At 34.2% G+C, this 19,780-nt stretch overlaps 2 protein-coding genes across 3 annotated transcripts in view; one reads left to right on the plus strand and one right to left on the minus strand.

Annotated features, from left to right (window-relative positions):
- Window positions 1–1,646: 1,646 nt before the first annotated feature.
- On the minus strand, window positions 1,647–14,671 carry LOC128215234 (FAS-associated factor 1-like). Its single transcript, XM_052921943.1, has 9 exons — window positions 14,589–14,671; window positions 14,124–14,205; window positions 13,605–13,759; window positions 10,788–10,924; window positions 10,444–10,532; window positions 9,902–9,982; window positions 8,659–8,769; window positions 6,844–7,059; window positions 1,647–5,361 (listed from the first exon to the last, which is right to left on the minus strand). The coding sequence occupies exons 1-9, from the start codon at window positions 14,669–14,671 to the stop codon at window positions 5,278–5,280; spliced, it is 1,038 nt and encodes a 345-aa protein (XP_052777903.1). The 3' UTR covers window positions 1,647–5,277.
- Window positions 14,672–17,754: 3,083 nt separating this feature from the next.
- Window positions 17,755–19,780, plus strand: part of LOC128214419 (multiple epidermal growth factor-like domains protein 6) — a 35,998-nt gene continuing 33,972 nt past the window's right edge. For both annotated transcript variants that reach the window (XR_008257918.1, XM_052920885.1), the window contains exon 1: window positions 17,755–17,958. Coding sequence is in view for 1 of the 2 variants with exons in the window: in XM_052920885.1 (XP_052776845.1) it covers window positions 17,874–17,958 (85 nt within the window). In the remaining variant the exon portion in view is untranslated. The remainder of the gene's footprint in view (window positions 17,959–19,780) is intronic.

Here is a 19,780-nt window from a genome sequence, read left to right on the forward strand (position 1 = left end):
GTGTGACCTTGATCTTGAGCAGAGGTGGTTTTAACATGTGCTCGGCGCATCTCATTTTTAGAGACTGAGCTATTTCAAAAACCTTTGTGGTTTAAGAGATATGGAGTGGACACGGTATGTGGCGGACAGACAAATCGATAAAAGCAATGTCTCCCCATTTATAAGGGAGACATAACAAACAAATGGGTAATTGACTATGATGGTCAACCAAATACTTTGCCATGATACTATATAACCATTCTCTTGTTGCATCAGCAATAATTCAATATTCTAAGGCCTCCTTAAACAGGCATGTTGGTAACTGAGGTTTGTCAGGCATTTCGACTACATCTTGTTTGGACCAGCCACAAAAACTTGTGAACAGTTTGATATAGGAATATTTGGTTGCCTTTAACCAGTGAATTACTCCATTTGTTCAAGGGTCAGATGGTCAAGGTCACAGTGAACAATGTTATGAACATTTTTTAAGCATAGCTGGAGAACAATACCACATTAGTCCAAAGACCATGGAACTTCAGTGGTACAACATGTAGGTTTGCCCTTGACCCCTGTTGATTATGGGCTCAGGTCAAGAACATGGTCAACAGTGTAATGTTAACTCTGTCCCACAACAAGTTTAAGAACTTTTTTAGAATGCTTTCACCCAAAGCCATGAAACTTCATTGGTAGATTGTTGTGACCAGATTTCAGTGTTTGGTCAAAGGTCAAGGCAAATGCTGTTTGGACAACATTGACAGCTGACTGATTGAGAATGGCTTCACAGAATATTGTACTCCACCAAAATATGACTAATATGGTCAATTCATTTGATCTCTTTAAACCCTAAATACGCATATCTTTCTGACAATGCAGCACTCGGTGTGCATGTTTAACAAAAATCTCTTGTTGTACATATTGCTTATATATGCTATGCATATGACGATCATGAATTTAAAGGGACCAGATGATACAATTGTAAGAAAAAGAAAATTGTCAAAAACTAACATGAAAATTACATCGTCTTGTACAAAACATTAAATCTTACTTACCGATGTATCACAACGCTTACGACACTTACATCTTTCGCAGATTTTTGCGCCTTTTTCCTGTTTGAAATTTACCGGGGTTGTCTACCATGTATAGACAGCAACATGACTGATATGTTTATTATTTTATTCATGTAACTTGATGTATTACCGGCCTCCTACTTGCTTGCATTGACAATCCTAGGATTGTTTTGAGAAACTACTGTATTTGCCAACTTTGAGACCATCTGGTGTCTAGCCCCTTTAACTCGTGAGCAATAACAGCACTTCACAGTGAGTGTCACTGCAACCTTGATCTTTTATCCAGACTCCATTGTCCGTAATACACTTCCTCAGGCCCTCAATTCCCAAAAATTCTGAAGTACAACAAGCTTATTATTTTAGTAGCTTATTTTATTCCGCAAAATTTCTTACTTAGTTTTGCTTTTACTAAATTAAAAAAAAATAGTTGATCGTGATTATCATCAAGACAATTTCCTTTTTAAGTCCAAAAACTCTTTAGAATATCATTATAGTGTGCAATCCTTAACACAACAAATGGTGTTTAGCTTAAACCTGTTATAAGGGGTTTAAGCTGTTTCAAAAAAATTGGGGCCCGGTTCATAAAAAAAAAACCAAAGTGCTTCAACAATTTTATTATAAAAAGGTCTAGTATTAATACACATTTCATGGCGTTTACATTTTCGTAAATGAAATGAGACATACAAAAGATCTGCATTGAATGAACACACATACAAATCACATATTCATCAAGAAATAACATCATCAATATAGTGACTTCAAACTAAGCATTTTAAGAAGTGAAATCTCAAAGAGTAGACCAAGTTTCGTTATTTTCTTTCTTGACTAGGTACAATTATAGCCAGCTTCTTTACTGATAAGCCTAATGGACTTTCTAGACCCTAGTATTACCTTTCCTGCTCTTTTTCTATTGGTGAACTTATTCCATTTTCAATCAAAGGACTTTTGAAAATCAAGTCATTGCTTAAAGCTGCACTCTCACAGACTGACAGTTTTGACGTTTTTTTAGTTTTTGTCTCATCAATGCCTTCAATTCGTTCATATAAGATAACTGATCACAATTTTTGGAAAGCTGCCGTAAATTTCATTTCTTTCCTTAGTACCAGTAATGCTTTTAGCAATAAAACATCAATTTTCGAATGTAAATCTGAAACACTGCGATATGATATTTTGTTAGCAGTCTTGTATCACTAGTTTCCAGACATTTACGCACAAAATTGGCTCTTTCCAGGACAAAAAAAAGTTCAACTGTGAGAGTACAGCTTTAAGAAAGGTTTTTATGTGGTAAGGTCTGTCTACACAACAGCCACATACTTATCATCAAACAAAGATAAGCTGTATTTGCATTCAAGTCCTGAGATACGGCGCATCATTGAGAAAAGAAATCAGCCATTAGTCTAGGGAAGTTTTCAGCAATACCATGTAAATGTATTTCACTAATTGCATGCATTAATGCAAAAAAAATCTTCACTTAGAGCTTTTACAAAATACTGGCAAATGGGAATCTAAAAGTGAGTTCCAATAGGTCAAAGTGACCTGACATGATGCCGAAGCCACCATGATATATTATAAATATTCATAACTTTTAAACTGATCGAGAGATTTATGGTCATTTGATAAACTTGAACAAAAAGTGAAGCCTGGTGTTAGATTCAGTATATTTTTGTTAAACAAAAAAGGATATTATCAAGTACGGTCTTAATCCGTTAAAGCATCATGACAATTGTTAAATGCATGGAACTTGGCTATCATAACGGGGGGTTTCCATCGCTTACGGGTTCTATTTACAGGGCACTGTTAATAACTAACAAATCCAATATTGGATAACAAGGTAACACAACAAAAAATACAACAAAATAAATTATCCGTTATCACTCAATGGGCTGACTGTTCACAACTTTGTTAACATCATCGTCGTTAACTTTCAAACCTTTCGAAGCTCCGTGATTCTCATGGATAAACTTCTGATTCGCAATACTGAAGATAACTGTTTTAGCAGTACAAGTTTTATTTAAAAATATGAGCACACCATGAAATATTTTACATTTAACAAGTTAACAACGATGTCATAAATCATGTTGTTAACTTTAACAAAATTTTGAACAAACTGCCCAATAACTAGCTAATCTAATGCTATTGTGGATTTAAGTGGTCTTAACATTTGAACTATTTGTTTATGAAAAAACGAGACTATTTCATTTCATAATAATTGCATTGAAATATTACAAATTTCACATAATAAAGATCATCACTGATTTTTATGTACAAGAACATGGGAAAGTAGTTAGTTTGCTTTCCATGTGAATAATCAAGGTATTTGTTCAACCCTGATGATTTCTTTCAGAAAATTGAAAGAAATGTGAATATATCTTTTCTATGTCGGAGTTGAAGATTCAAAACAAACAGAAATGAATTTGTCGATTTTAACTGGCCATAGATTTACAGAAAAGAAAACATCATTTAAACAATTGTACATTGGTTGAATTTTGTGAATGGTGTGTTTAATAATCATGATTTTTACAAATCATTTAAGGCCACAAATTCAAATTAAGTTAAAAGGTCATTTTTCAGAAATTTGCCAACATAAAACAATGGCTTTGGGACATTTGATTTTAAAGCTGCACTCTAGCAGATTGACAGTTTTGACATTTTTTTTTAATTTTTGTCTCTAATTTTTGTATCAATGTTTTTAATTCAGTCATATAAGATAACTCACAATAGAACAGATCTCAATTGTTTAGAAAACAGTGCCAAAAAATGATTCTTCTTAAAGCGATAGTAACGCTTATAGCTATTAAACATCAATTTCTGAACGTAAATATGAAAAACGATCCGATCTTTTGTCAGCAATCTTGTATTACTGGTTATTTAGACATTTACGCCAAATGTTGCTCATTTCAAGAAAAAAAATAAAAAAATGTCAAAATGGCCAATCTGTGAGAATGTATCTTTAAACTGAACTTAATTCGTAAAAAAGGACCAAACAAAATGAAAACAATCTACATTATTTTAATTCAACATGAAAGAGAACTGACATTCTATTTTCCATACTCGACATTATCACTTTTTAAACATAGAATTAATATCAGAGCTTAACAAAACAATGTAATGTACGAGCATGTAAATAGCCACGATCGTCCATAAATTTTCACCAATGAGTGTAATGTAACACATTATCTCTCCCTCAATGACATTGTGATTGTTTAGACAGTCTATGCTGTATACTTAATCATTTTTACGACACAATCACATTTAATTGATGTGTTCAGAGTTCTGCCATTACTTACCATGGGTTATAAGGGATAATCTAATTCACCACATTATAAAACCGTAGATCTTTTTAATTTGCCTCGTTCTTTTAATCAAGGCTTGTCCCTGCCGTTTCCATTGTAACATTTAAAATTCTTGATGACATTAGTCATGGGCAATCATCAATAAATGAATATTTGCTAGATTTTTATTCATGAACTTCATTGAAAACTTAAAGCTGCACTCTCACAGTTTTATCATTTTTACAACTTTTTTATTTTTGTCTTGGAAAGAGCAATTTTTTGCGTTAATATTTGCAAATATTGATAAAACATTGCTGACAAAAGATCAGATCACAGATTCTTATATTTCTGATAAAAAATTAAGTTAAAATTAACCGTTACTAACGGTTTAAGAAAAATGCATAAAACATCAGTTTCTTAACTTAAATATAAAAATCTGTGATCTTAATTTTTGTCAGCAGTCTTAAGAAGCTGGATTCCATGGATTTTCACAAAAATTGGCTCGTTCCTAGACAAAAAATAAAAAAAAATTGTCAAAATGTTCAAACTGTGAGAGTGCAGCTTTAAACGCTCACAAAAGTTAACACGATCTACAGCACTTAGGCCATGACTTGTCGTATTGGTACCCCCGGAAAAATTAAACCCTCACAAAAAAATATACAGCACTGAAGCCACGACTCACTGGAATATTATCGGTAGTACAACCGGAAAAATAAAACCCTCACAAAGTTTTAACAATCTACAGCTTTGAAGCCATGACTTATCGGATTATTGGTAGCACCAGAAAATAAAACCCTAACAAAGTTTTAACAATCTACAGCATTGAAGCCAGACTTAAGGGAATATTGGTACCACCGGGGCACCATACTGAGCAATGGTAAACATTAGCAGACCTCTAAACACACCTAATGATTTACAATGATACTCAGTGACACAAACACTAACTAATTCTACAATTTTTATGTTCTCTCTTCCAAGATCAAAGTCTCTTGTGGACACAATCTCAGGTCTTCTAAAGTTCTTGTGATATCTTCACTTGATAACTGAAAGAAATAGCAAGGACATGTGTTCAGGAACAAATATAGTTCTTAATTTTTAGGTGGTGTCAGGGAGTATTCATTACTTCTGTGATAGAAAATATTTTTTCATTTTAAGAAGAGGGCACAAGCAGGCGACATACCGGTACTCAATCTTTGGAATTTTAGTTCAATGGTTTGGTGAATTACATATAAAAAAAACTAAAGCTATCAGGATTGAGATGGTTTACCACATGGTCCTGCTTGGACACAGAAATGGTTAAACGCCAAGATGTGAAATGTGAAAGGAATGGCCTACGCTGACAAACATTCCTTTGACATTTCATGAGTGTAGGTGGAATAACATGAGACACAACATCTTTCAGATGACTGTTAACTAAGTCCAGGGCCATAACTCTTTTTGGACAAAACTAAATGTGAAAAAAATGACAGATGCACAGCAACCTATATTGACCAACATTCCTTTGACTTTTGTGATTGAAGGTGGAATACTTTAGGTTGTACATGGGACAAAATATCTTTCAGTCCACTATTTACTAAGTCAAGGGCCATAACTCTTTTTGGGACAAAACGAAATGTGAAAAAAATGACAGATGCACAACAGATTCATGCTGACCAATATTCCTATGAAAAATTAAGTGTAAGTGTAGTACATTTGGAGCTAAAGTGACAATTTCCTATTTGACTATTTGCTACTGATTAAAGGACCATAACTCTTGTTAGTCGGAGTGAAATGTCATAATAATGATGGATGCACAATATTCCATTCTGACCAATATTCCTATGAAGTTACATATGCTGTCCAACATTCCTATAAAGTTTCATAAGTGTAAGTGCAATACTTGAGTAGTGGAGCTCTATGCGACAAGAATTTGTGGCAGTATGGGACGAGACATAAGCAGCTCATATATACGTAGCCCCTAAAAATTATCTACCTGTAGCTATAAGTAGACTATTTCATACTTCGAAACATTACAATGAAATGCATTTAGACCAAAAAAAAAAATATATAAAAACTATTATCCTATTAAATTGAATGTTACTATTTGCTTGAGAAGTGCTGAACATAATTCAGGGATGTGATTGACCTGGCAGCTGGAGGGCTGAAACCATTTCGGTCATGGGTTCTTGGGGCACTATTGGGGTCAAAAGCACACTGCCGAAGAAGAAAAACTGGCTTTTTAGAAGCTCTTTCGAGGGTTCTTCTGACTTAAAATTTGAAGAAAACTGATATATCAACTCAACAACCAAAAGCACTCTAGTAACTTTTTAAATCAATTAAAAAAAATAAAAAAATATTTAAGTTAAAAAAAAAGGGGGGGGGGGGGGTCCTGGGGCAATATGATCCGCGGAATTCCGCGAATCCGCGGACAAATCGCATCCCTGACAATTATGTACAATGATGTAATTTTTACTCCAGTATAATTAAATCCTCTTGTAATGTGTTGATATCTTTCCATTAATAGAAATAAAAGGTACTTTACTTACATCTCTACGTGGAAATGTTGTCAACAGCTTATACTCTGATAGATGGAAACCTTTCGATGTGATGTAGTTTATGACGACTTGTAGCTTGTTTTTGCCATAGAACTTGCGCATCAACATTTCTTGCTCAGGTGCACGTATTCTCAGCATGCACGTGACCTCTTTACAGCCCTCTGGGGGTTCATCAGGAATTTCTCGTGCCAAAGATTCTTCTATTGCCTGACAAATAGAAAATATATGTAACTATATTTATATATATAAAATAAAAAACGCATTATCCTTAAAACATGTATAAGCGTGGTAATGACAGTTTGTAGCTTTGAAGTTCACAGCTGTAACCAGGCCCTGATTTCACAAAAATACTTAAGTCAAATCTCAATCGCAGTCTCAACTCATTTTTCCACATAGCATCAACAGTTATTAAAAGTAACATATGATTTTACACCTTTGAAAAGGCATTCTATTAAAGATTATGTTGATTAAGGCCTTTGGTCAAGATTCCAAGGGAATAATAGTCTACAGCCAACAAATACTCAAGTCTATTTTTTGCTCTGGAATTAAGTTTCTTAGAAATATTGACAAAATCTTTTTATCAACAAATTCTATGAGAAAATACGTTTTAAAACAGTATAAAAATTGGCAAGATTTTAGATTGCTTTTATGTGGTAAAATGAGTAGATAATGAGATTGGGGCCAGAGGTTCTTACAGCTGATAAATGTCAATCCTGAAAAATATAGCGGGGGTCTGTTTAGGTATGAGGGATTCACACCTGAAGAAGGGTAGAAGGGCTTAGACCCCTTATAAAGTTGTTTCCAAAGTCAATTATTTTCATTTCAAAGTACTTCTTAAAGATGCACTCAAACGCCTAAATAAGATGTACCATGATTAATGAAATTGCTTTAATTTACCAAAAATGATGAACAAATATGGAAACAATGGTTCTTACGAGGGATACCGTGTTTAATTTTAAAGAAAGGTGCAGAAATCACCTTTTTCTACCTTATGAGATGATAATTGATCACTGTAAAGCTTTCAGGACCCACCAGTCATTTTATATTTGTGCGCTTTCAGCTATTAATAACACGGTTACAATCTTGTTCATAATAACTAATAATTTTTTAAATGCATTATTTAGTAAGTAGTTAAAGGTTAATAACTCAAAATTTATGTTTGTAATATATGTGTATGTATTGATTTCAAATATGAGTATCACTTTAATATTGATGTTGCAAATGTCCAATCAAAACAGCAGTCTTTTTCACAGTACAATAGTCTTCAGTTTAAAAGCTCTTTAAAACCCCTGTTAATGACTAATACCGAGGAACGTTTTTGTCCAATTATTATAGCCATCATGTTAAATGTTATTGAAATGTTATTATAGTTTAAAGGAAAAGGAACATATTAATTTTGCAAAAGATAAGCAAGGAGCATGAAAGCATCGACGCTCTGTCATTGCCATTCTTTATTGACTCTATCTCTGTTTCCAGCTATAAACAGATGCAGGAGTAAATCTTTTTATTAACAAGAGTGTTGTGAAGTCAAAGCCAATGTTGTTCTTTTTTTATAAAAAAGGGGTATAACTTAACAATTATAAAAGCCATTAAAGGCTTGGTTATTTTATTTTTTTGCATGACCCACACTGACACCAAGGCTATGACAGTACTTCCCTCATTCATACAAGTTTACCAAAGCTATGACAGTACTTCCCTCATTCATACAAGTTTGAACACTCTTAAGCAACATGTTTCAGAGCCTCTTTCTTACCAACCTGTCCTAGCGCCAATCCTCATGAAAGCCCAGCAACAGACTGAACTTACCTGTTTGAGTGCCTCTTCCTCCATACGCTTACTCTCCTCCTCAGCCTGTCTCATCAGTTCTCGCTGCTGTATCTCCGCAAGTTCACGCTCTTCAGCCTCCTTGGCCTCGCGCTGAAGGGAAAAGCAAAGAAATCAACATCAGATACGAAGAGAAATTCAAGGTTTGTTAGCTTCTATGTTTAGTTTGCGCTGCTGTATCTCCGCAAGTCCACGCTCTTCAGTCTCCTTGGCCTCGCACTGTGGGGGGAAAGCAAAGAAATAAACATCAGATAAGAAGAGAAAGATCAAGGCTTGTTAGCTTCTATGATCAGTTCTTGCTGCAGTATGTCAAGGCCTCACAAAAATACTCAAGTCAAATCTCATTCTCAATCTCAACTCAATTTACTATATAAAAGCATGGTATGATTTTAAATCTTGCATGTCTTATACTTTTTAAAAATGTTTTTTTCTCACGTAATTTGTTGATAAAGTTATTTTGTCAATATCTCAAAGAAATTTAATTCAAGAGCAAAAAATATACTTGAGTAATTGTTAAAAAAACAAGAAATTGAAGTTAACTCTCTTCTCTTTCCTTGGCACCACAAATATTGAATGTTTTAGAAAGAAGGATCAGGGATGCCAACACATATTTGTAACAGAGTATACTCATCACACTTTTTTCATTTAACATGTAATAAATGTGACCAAAAAAGAGGAAATCAGCTGAAAAGATGAAAATTGGCATCCCTGAAGGATGACATTGCAGTATGAAGTTGAGATTTTTTATCCATAAAATATGTGGAATTATCTTGCTTATGTGTCAGAACCGCCCTAAAAAGTTGCCCAATTATATCAATTCTTACCAACTTTGACAAATTAATGATACGACCTTCGAGTTGTAAAATTGTAAAAAGTGGAAGAAACTACTGATTTCAGAAAGGGACACTCGATTTCAAAAGTTGATGTCCCTTCCGGATCCCTTGGAAAAATGGTTAAAGTGTCAACCCCTGCTTAGATCTTGCTAGATTTTAGAATGTTAACTTTAATTTTCACCAAAGCTTCAAATAACAAGAGTTTCATCAAACTTAATGTAAATGCTAGTATAAAGAGGTTGTATAAAAACTAAAAACATAATGGACAACCAGTTTTACGACAGCATTACAACAAGACGGAGCATGGTCAAAGTATATTTTAGAATAATCCACAGTTTTGTGTACCAGGACAGATAACTTTCAGGAATGTTCAATGTCACACTTAAGCGTACCTTTTTCCTGTCAACCTCCAATGACTCCTGGTACGCTACATCCTGCTGTGTTCGAATACTTTCCCGTGCATCTCGTTCAGCCTAAACAACCAACGAAAATTTTTTATCTATTATTCGGTATCAATTGGGATCTCTGAACAGTCATATTAATCAATTAATCAACAATCATAGTATCATGTTAGATGTCATAAATTTATTTCATCTGGTATACATATTTAAATGACGTCACTAGCATTAACTCACTATTAGACTATCATGTGATCTATTACATTTTTTGGAGACCAGAATTGGACATGTCACCTGTCGACAGCACAGAATGTCACTGGACCTAATTTAATAGCAATTCCAACATCATGACCTTGACCTTTGACCTGAACTTCAATAGGTGACATCTACAGGTCATTATTAATAATCTTACTAAGATTGAAATAGTAGAAATTACATTGTAAAAACTAAGCTTCATTCCCTGGCAACGCAGGGCCCTCGGGTCGGATTTTTCTATCCGAACCAGAAACACATGACAGATATAATTATTCCCATACCTCCTCAACGATGTCTTTCTGTTGCTGCTGAGTGAAACCATCATGGCAACTAAGGAGTTTAGACATCAGCTCATCTACAGTAACATCTCCTGTGCACAACCATATAAAAAGGGACTAAAATTTTGTTGCATTTAATGTATTTTTAAAAGCATAGAAATAATAAGTGCATCGACCTTCATGTGTTTTTTTCGATTTATAAAAGCTTATCTAATTTATGTGTTTTTTTCGATTTATAAAAGCTTATCTAAAAAAAATTATCGAAGCCAGAGATATGGGTTATTCACAGCATATTGTCAATGCCGCAATAAAGTTTTGCCTAAAGGCTATATAACCTTCCCACAAACCTCTGATAACATCCACAACTTCATTTGTAGCCCTAGCACGAGATATGATGAGCAGTACTGGGAGATTGTCTGGTTTGTAAGACCGTATCTGATTGGCTGCAACACTGCCGAAATGACGGGTTGCCATAGTGATTAACCTGTGAAAGAAATCCAATGCAACATGTGTTAATTGCATTGCAAAAAAGCTAAATACCTTGAAATGAATATTCAAAACAGTTTAATTGATTGCATTTTTCAAGAGTTGACAAACAATTACGTAATCAACAGGTCCAACAACTTCAAAAAACTTATACACAACTGCGCTATGCTTCATTGTGTACCTTGCGCATTTGGGTTGAGGGAAAATCTCAAAATGAGGCAGTTTGATTGGTTCAGCAAGGTACCAATGCAGAAATAAGCACATACAGTCATACTTATGTTTTCCCATTGAAAAAGCATTCTGGCAGAGCATGATATGAACTAGGTCCGCTTTGTCAATGCAAATTTTAAAACTGCTACTTAGACTAAGGCCTGTAGAGACAAATGACAATACAGGGTTATTGAAGAGTATTTAATTGTAAACATGCGATTTCATTGGAAGAAGAGTTGTCTCCTCTGCCTCATGCATATTCAGTCAGTTTTCCCACGGTATGTAATGGCATGATGTACCATAGCTGACAATGCAGGTCCAGGAAAGTGCTGTTTATTGTTAATTAGTTAATTTACAGATCACTTATTGAAATGTTTATATCATTACTATATATAACCATAAAACATATCTGAGGGTTCATACCAAATTTGTTGCTATCTTAAAGACTTTGCGAATAAAACGTGAATCAGTAAAATTCCTGATTGAGTGATCAGTAAAATTGCTGTTCATAGGTAGATTTACTGATAAGTAGTAGAATGAGCACTTTTTCCGGACTTTTTTTATTCAATACAATATCCTCTTTTGAAAATTCAAGCCTACCAAATCCTAATGCCATAACAACAGTAGTCTGACACATCGCAATAATTAAGATAATTTAACAATACAATTAAAATTATAAGAATTTTGCAGTAAATTATTTAGTTATTTAGATACATATACATGTAATGTTACAGTGTTGATACAGAGTTCAAACAGCCAGACTGGCAAAAAATCAAGGAGTTTTCAAGGAGATTTCAAGGACCTTTATTCAATTTTCACGATATAACTGGTGATACTGGTAGGGGGATTCAGCTTGCCTTTTTCCAAATTTGCACCAGATTTCAGGGCAGACTTGCCCATTAACTGATGTCAATAAAAACTAATACCCGGTATGCAATGTTTACACATATTTTTGTGTTTATGTTCGAGGTCAACCAGCCAATAAAGAGTTGCAACAAGCAAATTCGTTGAATTGATATCCCCCGCTTGGGCTAAGTCAAGGAATGGAAATCAATTGTTGATGAAATATATATATGAGTTTGAATTTGATTGCATAGATCTGCTTGAAATAAAAAAAAAATATTGTATATAATGTAACATTTAGAATTGACCAAGAAACCTAGTTTATGACTCCATGTTACCCATGTTACCCAGTTCCAAACTAATCTAAGATATCATCAAGGCAAACATTCTGATCAAGTTTCATGAAGATTGGTCCAGATATATTGCAAAACATATAGACCTCATTTTTGACCCCACATGACCTACTAGTTTCAAACTATTCCAAGATTTCATTGAGGCATTTTGATTAAGTTTCATGGAAATTAGAGCAGATGTATTGCCTCTAGAGTGTTCCCAAGATTTCTGTAAGATATGACCTAGTGACCTAGTTTTAGACCCATATGACCCCCTATGATATTGCAGTCAAAATTTAACCCACGTGAACATTCTGACCATGTTCGAACTTCATCAGACCAATCACCACCATAAAATAGTTTCGGACAAGATTTTTGAAAGATTTGACCTAGTGACCTAATTTCTTATCACATGTGAACCAGTTTAAAATATGTCGAAGAGTTCATCAAGGAAAACATTCTGATCAAGTTTAATGAATATAAGACCATACATATTGCCTCTAATGTGTTTCAAAGATTTTTCTAAGTTTTGACTTAGTGACCTAATTTTTGACCCCTTGTGACCCACTTTTTTAAGTGGTCCATATTTCTTCAAGGGGTACATCATGACTAATTTTGAACATAACTAGACCAATCATTACCATGATATGGTTCTGGACAAGATTTGTCTAAGATTTGACCTAGTGACCTAATTTTCGATCATATGTGACCCAGTTTTACTTACGACCAAGAGTTCAACAAGGAAAACATTCTGATAAAGTTTCATGAATATTTGACCATGTATAATGCCTCTAGTATGTTCAAAATATTTTTCTAAGATTTGACCTAGTGACCTAGTTTTTGACCCCATGTGACCCACTTATAAAATAGGTCGAGATATGATCAGGGAGAACATTCTGACCAAGTTTGAACATTTTCTGATCAATACCTAACAAGATATGGTACCGGACGGACGGAAGGAATGACGGACGGACAACGCCAAAACAATATCCCCCTCCCAAAATCTTCGATTCGGCGGGGGATAAAAAAGCCTCAAGCGAAGGGTTGACAAAGATCAAACTCTTTTTGTAAAGATGGAACTTTTACTACAGACACTTCATTTGGAGCAGGACAAGAAAATTTAAGGATTATTTCTGAATAAACAAGCACTTTTCAAGCAGTTTTCAAGGCAAAAATAAAAATTCAAGTAGTGTTAAGGAGTTTTTTTGCAAATTCAAGGACTTTTCATCCAGCAGCCTAAAATCCAAATACTTTTCAAGTCTTTGTGAACCCTGAGATATTGAATGGCATTACCTTGAAGCATTAGTTTCCAGGGTCATATCCCATGCCCAGGTAATGAAATTGGTGGTCATAAAGTTAACTATTCCCTCACTACACAAGATTTGTGAGCAAAACACATTGGCCAGGATACTGTTATCGTGGTGAAGGTAGATGGCTAGTAATTTCCGCTGAAAAAGATACATCAGTCATTTCAGTATTTTTCATAGTCAAAGATTAATCTTGCTTAATCATGCAAGTGCAATAAACAGTTCCTTACGACCATTGTCACGTGGAAATCTTGACCATTAACCCTAAGATGTTGCTGGTCCTTTATTAAAGAAGCTTTTCCAAACGTCCATGCATGTACATCTGTCAGTAACATCTAAGTTTGTACTTGTATGAGCTATTCCATATGTTCTACATAATTTATTCTCGATTATGACATTGATGATTGATCGTAATGACCTCTCCACCTATTGACGATAATTGATTATGGTTAGATTTTCAATCCTTAACGGTTTACACCTTATAAATAAGTGTAACAGTTGTTACCTCTGTAGCTTTGCACAGCAGGGCATCTTTGATTGTGTTATCTAATGACCCTACGTAGAACACAGGGTGACATTCTCCATATCTGAGAAAGGACAAGAAAGGAATTATTTTCACAAAACCAAACAAAACTAACAATTACTATTTTTGCGATAGTTTTTCATTGAAGCCTCTGCTTCCACATGCAATTAATGATAGTCCATAAAATTAAGGTTGTTATTGTTTACTTTTCAATTTTCAATCACAAAATTGCAACTTGACGCAATAAGTTCAAATGAAGAACCGCGAAATATAGTTTATATTTCCCAAACTCCAAACCCCAAAGGAGCAGCCAAATCAGTGACCCTTAACACTTTCCAGCGGCAAATATGAAGAGAAAGGGAAAGTAATCATTTCACAAGAATAATTATATATTTCGAATATAAAATAAAGCAATTAATCTTCAATTAATATTAGGTATAGACCTACCTTTCTCTGAACTCTCGTGTGAAGTGCTCCAAAGCCTCTGTTTCATCTTTTACTGATTCTGGCACTGGAAATAGATATAACATGGAATATTTTAGCGCTTCACTAAAGAGGTAAAGATACTTATCACACACCAAATTTGGTAATTTAACTGACTGGAGACAAGTTTTCATTTTAAAAATATTTATATGAAAAACTACAGAAACAAGCTCAGTTGCCATACAGTAAATTCTTGATTAATGTGACCAACTGGAGATAATTTTTCAGTTTATAAATATTGAAATGAAAAACGGAAGAAACAAACTCAGTTGCCAAGAGTTTAAATATAAACCCCTTTTGGTGGCAGGGGTAAACGCCAAAAACGTAGAACACAAATAATCACAAACAAGAAGCATGGAACAACAGCACTAAACTTTACAAACAACACAGTGCATATATACCATATTAAAAACTAGCTATAAGCCACATATTAAGACAAAATTACAATACCTTTCTGAATAAGAATATGTTTTATATATGTAAGGATACGGAATAAAAACTTAATGATTTGTTGAATTTGTGAACAAAACCTGGAGTGTTTTGCTTGAACCATATTATTATAAGTTAAGCTATATGTATAACATGTATGCAGCAAATTTGTGTTAAATGTTTTTATTTCTGTACTGTTTTGCAGTGACTGTTGATCAAATTTTATAGTTTCAGCTCAAATTACTTTCCTATTGGCCTTTCAGGTAAATTGAGGTAAAATGCAGTTTTGAGAATTGCATGGAACATGCATGGATACTCTCACTAACCAACATAACCCAACTAATGTTTCAAACTATTTTTTTTACTTCTATCAATGGACAGTGTTTGAATTTTCTGAGACCAAAAGGCTATTGATATTGCTATTCTACGGATATGTTAAAAATTAGAATACAAGAAAAAGCTTTTTAAATGTTTGATCATATTCATACAAAGTTGTGAATGAGAAATAGAAAAAAAACCTTCTTTTACGGTAAGTACTTTCTTCGTGAAAAATTAACTGTCTTTAGACATTTGAAATCTTAGATTTTATAAAGTAGCGCCATGTGATTGGCTGATTAATGCAAACATAAACATAACGCTAGAATGTAACTTGACCTTTCTAAAACATAGCATGTTCTTAATTATGTTGATTTATATTACATGTACAAAACTTATAGTTTATTATTTAACAGTGCTTCTACTCTCTTAATACTTTGACTTAAACATTAAGGATTACTAATCTACAGTTTTGGCTTAAAAATGTGATGAGCCTTTTAAGTGTTTAAAACATGTCTTTTAAACTGAAGTTCCTTTCCTTTACATAAATAATTGCAGTTTAGCATTCTTTCGAGTTGATTATGGTTTTACAGGTATGTTCACCTTATCACCTTTATGACATTCATACCTCCAAGACATAAATGAATTTAGAAAAATTATACACATTTAAACATTTATTGAAGATGGCTGTAAACTCCGTCATATTTTAAAAGCAAATAAGAGGTTGGGGAGAACGATCATAGAAAAGAATTCTGCCCAAGTGAGTGCAGGTCTGCCACCAATGACGGGAAAGGGCGCCGGCCTATACAGGGACAGGGACAGCTGACAACTTATGGGAATCTTGCTACTTGATATGAATAAGGAAAAAAATGAATTGATTTAAAAAAAAACCCAGATCAAGCAGTATTGATCATGGCCAGTAGCTTTCACAGGTTCTCCCAACAACATACGTATTTACATTTTTGTTTGACCTCATGCTATTAGTTATTTCAAAATAAAGATGTTTTAACAATTCATTCTAGTGTATTGTGTTACCACCACTCAATATAGTGTTAAACAAAATAAGAATCTATATTATCGATTCTATAAATCTTATATAATAAGAAAGTTAATACAATTCCTGTTTTGTGAAATTTTCATCTGAAAATAAATGTAGATATTGTCATGAATTATTTTCTTCAATCTATTCATATAAGTTAAACTTTTTGTTTGCGTTCGATCTTTGTCAAATAATCAGTCAGTTACTTATTCTGTTTTAACTCTTCATAATAATTGTTTGTCAATGTGCTTGTACCAATCTGCTTAATTATAGCCTTTCCGATGTGTTAAGACTTTTACTTAATCATGAAGTAATCACTTTATGCATTTGAAGTTTTATATAGGGTGCATGCTCAACACAGTCAATAACTTTTTCATTAAGAAACTTCTTCATAAACCCACACCTATTCAAGTAGGTATATAGAGTTCAGTTTCTTTAAGATTTGGAAAATACGACTCTCAGTGCGGGGTCACAAGAACATGTTGCGATGAACATGGTTTTCTTTTCATTTTTTGATAGTTAAAAATCACAGAAAATATCTCTTTTAGTCGTTAAATGTCCAACAAAACAGTGACAAGAGTAACTTATTTTGTTGTTCATTTAATTAGCCCTTGTGTACAAGTTATAGCATAAATAGCCTATGATGAAAGCTCTGAAATGGCCTATGATGAAAGCTCTGAAATAGCCTATGATGAAAGCTCTGAAAATGATAAAGATACAATACTGTATCCACAAGAAAGTTTTCTGACTGGGATTGAACCTTGGACCTGCATGCTTTAACATACGATTGTGTATAAGAGGCACTACAGCAAAGGTTTCAGTATGTGTGTATGTAAGCTTATTTATACTCGTACTTGGGCCTTGCCCATTCGGCGAGTGCTCCGTTAAGATTGTTACCATAGTAGTCATTTTAGGCTTTTGGAGCATAGTGCACAGACATAATGTTACCCTGGTTAGAGGTACCCTGGTTCTTTAACATGCACATGTGGTTAGCACTGTCACATGGGACCCCGTTTAACGTCCCTCCTGGAAGAAGATTAGTACTTTTTAGTGGTGCGGCGGGGAATCGAACCTGCGACACCTGGATTGATAGTCAAGTGTGTTACCACCAGACCATGGTTCCACCACTTTCAGCTTAAATTATTGCAAGTAATAAATATACTTTGCCCAATTTTGAAGCATTGAAAGTGTTCAAGAAAAGCATTAAAAAGCGGGTGATATTAATGAGTATGTTAACGTGAATTAGTGGTATGTAGCCTTTCCTATTAGTCGCTGGCTTTGTAAATCACACGTATCTGAAAAATATCAAGGGACGATAATTTTCGGTCGATACTATTGGTCGCCAGCTTGTGCTTATTATAAGGTTTGATTTATTCGGAAGTATAAAGGATTGTGAGCGACTACTTCGTAAAATTAGATAAAACAGGAAGTAAAGTTTATATATAAAACACACAATGTAGCCTAGAATGGAGAGAAATCGAAATCATTCCATAAGAATGCAAAGTCTGATGTTGACGGTCATAGTATTATGGCTTGTGAAAGCTGCACATGGTAAGGATCCGTACACTAAGTGTTTTAACAATGGAAATGAATGTTGGGTAACGGACACCGGATATAGCGCAAAAAGTGATAAGTAAACAGACAAATATGCAGTTGTTTTTCTTTACAAGAGGTAAGATCTTGCTGTGTTAACGCTTATCTATCGCATCCACAAATGAAACAAGTACTTTAACTATTAGCTGAATGCTAAATTTGGCTTATGGTGTACTTTATAATGCTTACGATTTAGCAGACCATGAAAAAGGTTTCTTCAAATCTGAGATGATCACCTCAAACCCAAAAAAATCGACAAGTTTTGTTATTTTTAGGAAATATATTGAAGAAATAAAATAATCTAAATCGAATGATTTTACCAGCTTAATCTAAACTATTTTTATTGTACGAATTGACAGTTACTATTTAACTGTTAAAGATATGCCCTTAAAAATGTTCACAGTAAAGTTGAGAAATGTGTAATGGGGATAGCATGTAAAATGTGACCCTCGATATGGATAACATCGAACTTGCGTAGAGATAAAAATTTGTAATCATTATCACAGTCTCGTTATTCTAAATACATCGTTATTATCCTCAGTCCACTTAATAGCTATCCCCTGTGCAGTTATTTATTTGCTTAATCTATCCCCAGTACACTGCCAGGGCATCAAAGAGTATGAATATATCCGTAACAACAAAACATATCGTATTCAGATATCTTACACAAAACTAGATGATGTAATTACAATGAATCACTCGAATCAGTCTTTATTCTTATTTTCTATTTGTTGTTTAATGTTTGAAATCGTACCACATTATTGAACATTTGTGAGCGATCATGAAACTTTCGGCGAGAATTGTGCTATAATACAAAAGAGGAGACACATTTCCATTAATGCACAGGATCAAATTATTCGAAAATCTTCGATTTTAATATATATTACCGTAAAATAAAAAAATAAATAAAAAAAATACCATGTGTCAAAATCAAACGCTTATCGATTTATCACTTTTTGAGCTATATCCGGTGTCTGTTCCCATACAGTGGTCCATAAAAAAGGGCTGCTTCAGAGTCTTTGACGATTTTTGATTTGGTGAAAATGCACCAGTTAATTGTAACCACGCCCCCCCCCCTCCCCCAAACGTCCGGGTAAAAGCAGGGTCTCTGACTTTCGGTCCAGTCAAGCCTGGGTAAAATCCCTGCCTTGCGGGGACGAACTGCTGGTAAAATCTCTGCCAAATACCGTGCACCCCAGGGACCTTAGGTAAGACCCATTTACCGCTATTTTTGGCGGGAAGACAAAACCACCGCACTCAGCCGGCATTGCAGAGCCACCTGAAAGGTAAAACATGGCCCATTTCCCCGGCTATCCCCGGTATACCCACGGACCTGGGGGGGGGGCGTGGTTACAATTGACTGGTGCGTTAATTAAACTAGTTATCTTTTTCTTTGAAGACTAGTAACGTACGAACATCCTATTCCTATTACATGTATGGAAAGTAGTGTGAAAGTCAAGTAGCTTACCCAGAGATGTTTTTGCAATTTTTCGGGCAAAAATAAATACAATATTCTAACACTAACAAATATTTCCCTTGGAGGGTAATGGTGAAAATCAAACTGATTATGATAAAACTATGTATGTTGGTCATTCATTGTAACTTGTTATAAATTAAGTGTGGGAACAAAAATAATATATTTATATAGTATAAACCTGCCATAAAACATTTGCAACAAATGCAGACTTTGCACAGCCAGGCGAACAGAGATGAATAGCAAGTCATTCAAGTATGTTATATGTGGGAAAACCCTCAAAAGATCCAACCTTAAAGAACATCT

Source organism: Mya arenaria, chromosome 13, assembly GCF_026914265.1.
Source record: "Mya arenaria isolate MELC-2E11 chromosome 13, ASM2691426v1".
NCBI classification, from domain to species: domain Eukaryota; kingdom Metazoa; phylum Mollusca; class Bivalvia; order Myida; family Myidae; genus Mya; species Mya arenaria.

What these genes read in the sequence shown, in the direction of transcription:
- LOC128215234 (XM_052921943.1), bottom strand. Translation starts at nt 14,671, where the DNA reads ATGTTATATCTATTTCCAGTGCCAGAATCAGTAAAAGATGAAACAGAG. An exon ending in AGTTGTGGATGTTATCAGAG is followed by an intron (nt 10,533 to 10,787) that starts GTTTGTGGGAAG and finishes GGTTGTGCACAG; the next exon opens with GAGATGTTACTGTAGATGAG. An exon ending in CAACATTTCCACGTAGAGAT is followed by an intron (nt 5,362 to 6,843) that starts GTAAGTAAAGTA and finishes TATTTCTTTCAG; the next exon opens with TTATCAAGTGAAGATATCAC.